This window comes from Pseudopipra pipra, chromosome 3 (genome assembly GCF_036250125.1).
Source record: "Pseudopipra pipra isolate bDixPip1 chromosome 3, bDixPip1.hap1, whole genome shotgun sequence".
NCBI classification, from domain to species: domain Eukaryota; kingdom Metazoa; phylum Chordata; class Aves; order Passeriformes; family Pipridae; genus Pseudopipra; species Pseudopipra pipra.
The window spans coordinates 55,825,175-55,831,361 of NC_087551.1; the positions used below are offsets into that span (position 1 = coordinate 55,825,175).

Below are 6,187 nucleotides of genomic sequence, written 5' to 3' on the forward strand. Positions count from 1 at the left end.
GCCATCCTGCTGCATAATCTACGAATGCAAACGTGTAGAAGCAGTTGCATTACTAGTTTTTGACCGTTGCTTTGTTTTGAGCAAGCACAGATACAGTTATCAGACTAGGAAATAGCTGCAAACAATTATTTATTAACTCAGAAAAAATCTGTGTTGGTTTTTATCAAACTGAAACATTGTCTGTATCATCACTTTTGATGTCTCTGTGAACTCAGCCAAAGCTTTTGCTCATTTAACAGCTGGGGAATCCAAGACACCAAGTTTGAAATACTTGAGGAAAAATAACATGACAAGCTTCTGCTGCCTAGGTCTGGTGTGAATCTACCCAGTCACATTGCCTTTAGTGCCTTTCTTAAAGAATATGAAATTCTGCATTAATCTGAAAGAGGTATTTAATTTGGCCAATTTGCTATTGTCAATGTTCACTTGCATTGCAGTAATGCTTATGAGGCCAGTACTTCATGGTACTCCCTGGTGACCGTTTACATTCTGTTTCCTCATCCTTACTTATGAAAGTAGTACAAGTTAAGAAAGATTTCAAGAACATGGATAATCAACAACAGAGCAGAGTATAAATAAGTGCAAACAGTAAGGCAGAAAGTAGGTATAAAGATTTTTCCCCAGAGAAAAAAAAGCTAGATAGTTATACAATTGCTATTAAAAGAATATACAATTCTCCACCCAAATAAATAAACAAATATGTAAAAAATACCAAAACTGTCTTCTCCACTTACATTTTTTACAGTTGAAGGACAAAACAATTCTCTTTACACTACATCATCTCAGTTGACAAGAAAGGTTTATCAAACTCACACAAGAATGACCACAGGAGAAGCATGCAACCAAAACACTCCACTAATGTGGGCACCATGAGTCAGAACTGTTTCTTTTGGAGAGGATTTTTGAAGAACTATTTTACAAAGCATAACCTCTACCTGAGTGCTACAAATAAGTGAGAAAATCACTTTATTTATATATATGATATATATATGATATATATTTGATCTTGTGGAGATAAAAAGTCAAAATTCAGAAAACTGACTGCCTACAGCTTTCCACTGTGATGTGTCACACCCTTGTCCACACAAGAAATTGTCAGGGATGGAAGTCAGCTAACACATTGCCAACAAAAAGGCTTCTTGCACAACAAAATCCATCCGTGATATTTTTTAGTGTGACATCCCAGACAATTATGATAAGGTAATTGTAGTAACTGACAAATAAATACTTCCAAGACATTAAAAAGACAGCCTAGCTGCAGATAATATTCACCTCTTAATACCCACTATGTTTATATTTATTTTAAAGTTCTTTTTCTTGATTATTTGTGTTAATTAACATTTAGAAGTGAATCCAAACAGCATACGAATAATTCAGTACAAAAACTAGCAAACAGTTCTGGGCTAGTTTATAGCTTATCAAGGGATGATATGGTCCCCTGACAGCACTGACCTGATGGCTCTTTGGTCTTGTGTTATTATTTTTAACAGTATTAAAAAGATGTGTTCTGTCATTTAATATTCAGCAGCAGCACAGAGAATGGCTATCTGCACAGCAATGTACTAAAACACACCATGAGTAAGCAAAGGGACGGATCTTTGTCCACAGCAACATATATGGATTATTTCACTCTTTAGCTTTGGTTACATTAAAATTGCGGAGAGCATACTAAGTGTTCTTCTCTATTATTTTCTTCTCTATTTTGTATCAATTTAAATGAAAAATCCCTGTTCTGTCCCCAGCTGGTAACAGACTAGCAGTTCTGAAGAAATCATTGTAAAGTGTCAAACAGAGAACCAAAACATTTTACCTAATATATTTGGAAACTATTAGGACACCTGTGGTAGAAGTATATCCATTACAGCTGGATGTAGTCTCAAAACAGCAATCCCTCATAACGTTTTGGGTTTTTTTGGCCTTCTGTGGAGTCTGATAGAAGAAGTACTATTTTTTTCTATGGACTTGCATTTCCTATAGTAGACACTGTGTGATATGACCACTCTAGCTACCAATTCAGTAAAGTCCAGTCCACAGCTACTTCTATTTCCTATAACATAAGGAGACAATGAGCTTATTCACAATTCATTCCAGAAGAGCAAAATAGACATGTAATTTATCTAAACCATAAATGGATGTAACTTGACATAGTCCAAGATGGGATTACTGCAAGTTTTACTACGTCCAACTACTAAATCTTTTACTCTACGTGCCAGCAGCCAGCTAGCAAGAACAACATCATCACCTTTTAGGGAGTATACAGCTCCGCAAGACAACATACACAAAATGTGAATAATCCTGGAGCATATCATTTGTATACTGTACAGTCTCAGAACATGCAATACAAATTTGAATACACCATCTTCCTTGTTCAGAGCTTTGTCAAAGTTCCCTGAAGTAACATGTGAATTCTACAGTGTGCCTCAGGCACACTGACATGACTTTCTTTGGTCTTTGACATGTCTAAAGCTATTAAGGAAAAATGTTGCTGACACTTTAAAATTAAAAGAAAGATAAGATCAATTTCACAATTTTTTTTTTCTCACAGAGGTTGTAAACAAAAATACTTTAAGCTTAATCACTCTCAAGTGGAACTACAAGTAAAAGGTGATGGCAACTCACAGTTTAGTTCACAAAGGTAGAGGAGTTGATTTTAACTTTGAAATCCTTGCTTTAAACTGTAGCACATGAATGTCTTGAAAGATTAATTACACAATACCCCTTAAAAATTTCATTTTGTTAAGCACTACTTGTTCCTAATTATTCTTACAGTCAACCTTGAAAACACTATCATGCTCATCAAAAGAGATGAAAAAAAATTAAGACTGTTCCTTTTAATTTGAACAGTATCAGCTCTATCAGAGCCATCTAAGTCCCTTGGCTTTCCTTTCAAAAGAAGCTTTTCCAAGTTGCAGGCAACAAATCTGCTGGCTGTTTCCAGCTCAGTAGCACTGCAACATCAGGTCTTTAGGAACTCCTTTTCATTTTCTGCCTCAACTTCACGGTGTACTGTGTGGACCCCCTACCCTCTTCCCCTTGTACGGATTCCCTCGGGTCTAGCCACAGGTCTTCGCTCTTGACTGCGAACGCACCGGCGAAACGCCAAACACCAAACCTCAGCACTTCGCCTTACCGTCGGCGAGAGACAGTCAGTAAAGGAGAAATATCTCGGGGAAGGCGCCCAGAGGCCACGGCACCAGCCCGCCCGGGGCCAGGCAGCGTACGCCAGGAGGGAGAACCCCCGACCCTGCTACGACGCCCCCGCCCGCCCCTCGTCCCCCGACGGCGGCAGAGCCCCGCGCTGCCCCCGCTCCGCCGTGCGCTGCGGAGAGTCGCGGAGGGGCTGGGAATGTTTTATGAAGGCCGCCCGGCACTGCCTCTCCCCTTTTTATTTTTTCCCTACTTGTTCTGGCACCGCACCTGGAAGGCCCCTCGTGGTGCCTGTGGTGCCAGAGCTTCTCGACGTGAACGACCGCGGCCCCGAGCCGAGAGGCCGGGACCGGGCGGGTGCCGGGGCACCGGCGTTCAGGGAAAGCGGCGAGCGGGGCCGAGGGTTTCGCTACTGTGTCTGCAAACACGGGAAAACTCACTAGGACGGTCCTAAGGACGGGATTAGAGTGCCCTGTGAAAGGCAGCGGCCGTCCGGGAGCCTGCAGGGCAGCCGCCGACGGACGCGGAGCCCGGACGGGGCAGAGCCCCGCCAGTCCTGCCCTCTGAGTTCCCGGCGTGAAATTCCCCCGTTTCCCCATTCCTTCAGCCCTACCTACCTGCGCGGCTCAAGCCTGGTATTACTCACCACCTACTGTGGGTGGTGGCGGTGGGGAAGCCCTGCCGCTCTGCCCGGGGTTCCCTGCCCCACGATGGAGCCCGCGGGGATTATCCGCGCTCCCCCAGCGCCGCGGGTGGCCGGCAGCAGCCCTCGCCCCAGAGACCGGAGAAGAGACTTACATGGTGACATTACGGGACGGCTCTACTCCGGCTCTCAGCAACCATCCTCCCTCGCTGCCACTCGCTCTGCCTCTGGCCCGCTCCCTCGCCGGCTTCTCGCAAAGGTCATCACTCCTTGCCCACCTCTCTTCCCCGCCCGCGCTGATCCGCTCCTCCTCCGCCGCGATGCTTCCCCCCCCCCCCCGCGCCGCGCCGGGACCTGCCTCTCTCTGCACAAGTGGAGGAAACTTCGGTGCGAAGGGAAGTCGCCCCCGCAGAGGGCAGGGGCCGCCCCGCCCGCTGGCCGATCCCCGCGCCCTGCGCCCCGCAGTCAGGTGGCGGCTCCGGAGGCTCCGGCGCGGCCCCGCGGGCTGGCCCGACCCCCCCGCCGCACCGGGGGCAGGACGGGACCCGCCGAGCCGCCAGCGGGGGCCCCCGCGCACTGCTCCGAGGACCTGCTCCACGGGGCTGGCGCGCCCCTCTGGGCAGAGAGGTGGCTACCGGGACCCCGCTGCCTGCGACCCCTGGGACGGCGCTCCCCGGGCGGCACCACGCGGCACGGCCATGTAGCGCCCCGGCTCGATGGTTAAGGGCCAGCCCAGGGGTGTGCAGCCCCCAAACACCCCTCAGGGGGTGGTAGCCACAGGCCCAAAGCCACCCGCAAAGGACACAGGCCTCCTCTGAAAAGATTCCATACCAGGGACACTGACCTTGGTGGTCACAGCGCCCTGGGCATGTTGCACCTCGCAGCATCCCAGTGGCAGCAAGGCCCCTGGGGGCAAGCACACCCTGCACACCCACCACAATGTGCACTGCAGAGGTAAGCGCCCACAGATGTGCCTGCTCGCCCCAACACTCTGTCTCACTGTGTCCCAGAGCTGTTGACACAGACCCCAAGGCACTTTATGTTGGTTTCCTTTGAAGCATACAACACACTATACTTGGGATACAAGATGGGTAGGTGAAGGTGACGCAGCTCTGACCTACTTTCTGAAGCGTGCAAGGCAGTAATGCTGCTCCCACATAGAGTGCTGGCCCACACCTCACTCCTGGGTAGCGTTTTTGGAGGATGGTAGCTTGTGCCATTTCCTAAAGATCCTGAGTTGCTTTGTTCAGTTGAAATCTCTCCAATGTGCTACTGCACTACAGGTAGGTAGGAAAACAAGGATAGAAAGGAAAAACCAAAAGGTCAGCAGAGAAATCCAAAATTTTCACAGTACTCTATGGATCTGAGCTGGCCGGATGAACAAGGATGGGGGAAGAAAGTGAATCATCCAATGAAGTTATCAGCCTGCAATGGCAGTTACAAGCAAACAGAGTTCCTATTTTAAAAAATAAAGAAAACATCACTAAATTTTTCATGAACTTTATACTGAACATTAATATTCACTTATTCTGGTCAATTTTTATTCTCTGTCTTTAAAACCTGAAAGCTATAGGCCTGCTTTCATTGTAAATTCCTGGCACTGAATGTGGGTGCAGGAACCTCTGGGCCTGTGTCAGCCAAATCTACACGGCCAACAGTGCAGGCTTGGGCAAAATCAAACTAAAAGTTCTCACAGCCTGGGTTTATTGTACACCAGCTGATTGCATTTACCTTATGTGCACAGCAAAGTCTGTGCTTCTAGAATGCACTGCATCACTGTGAGCTTTGAAACTCCTGGGCATATTGGACCCACTGTGTATGAGATGTGTGCAGTAAATCGAGAGCATCTGAAAGAAGTCAATCTGCCACTCATAAGGAGATTAGTGATATGTGTGTAGTGTATATTTGCTGGCTGTGTTGGAAACTTCCATCTTCCTTCCCTACTTGGAAGGCATTAAAGGTGATTGCAATTCCAGAACCTTGCAGTCAAGCTAAAAAAAAAGGAAAAAAAGAAATCATGGGTTTTTTTCCCCATCATGTTTTTGTTGAGCTGTTTCTTGGTTAATTCTCCTGTTCTGAATTTGCTGTCATATAGTTTTGCAATCGTCAGTCTGCTTTCTGCTCCACAATAGGAGCACTGCTACTCCTGGATCTCAAACTGGACACTGCCCAGTGAGAAATGCCTGTACTGTCTTGTGGGGATAATGTGCAGTGTAGATTTTCTGGACACTGAAGTAGCATGTTGCTGGAGACAGTCTCAGAGCTGCAGAGCAGCAAAGAGAAGCCTAATCGGTCATGAGAAAATGCCCATCATTATCTGGCAGCAGCTCACTGTGCCACATCTGCCTTTAATCAATAGTGAAACAACTTGGCATGGAGTGGCTAGGCAGAGAAGGC

The 6,187-nt window shown here is 47.0% G+C and overlaps 1 protein-coding gene across 6 annotated transcripts in view; it reads right to left on the reverse strand.

The window, feature by feature from the left end:
- Positions 1-4,397, reverse strand: part of ADGRG6 (adhesion G protein-coupled receptor G6) — a 105,964-nt gene extending 101,567 nt beyond the window's left edge. For 3 of the 6 annotated variants that reach the window (XM_064649298.1, XM_064649296.1, XM_064649299.1), the window contains exon 1: positions 3,946-4,078. In XM_064649298.1, the coding sequence (XP_064505368.1) occupies positions 3,946-3,947 (2 nt within the window). In that variant the 5' untranslated portion in view covers positions 3,948-4,078. Of the gene's footprint in view, positions 1-3,587; positions 3,709-3,764; positions 3,852-3,945 lie in introns of those variants that run through there. The other 3 variants (XM_064649297.1, XM_064649295.1, XM_064649294.1) reach the window with 3 other exon arrangements.
- Between the last annotated feature and the right edge of the window lie 1,790 nt (positions 4,398-6,187).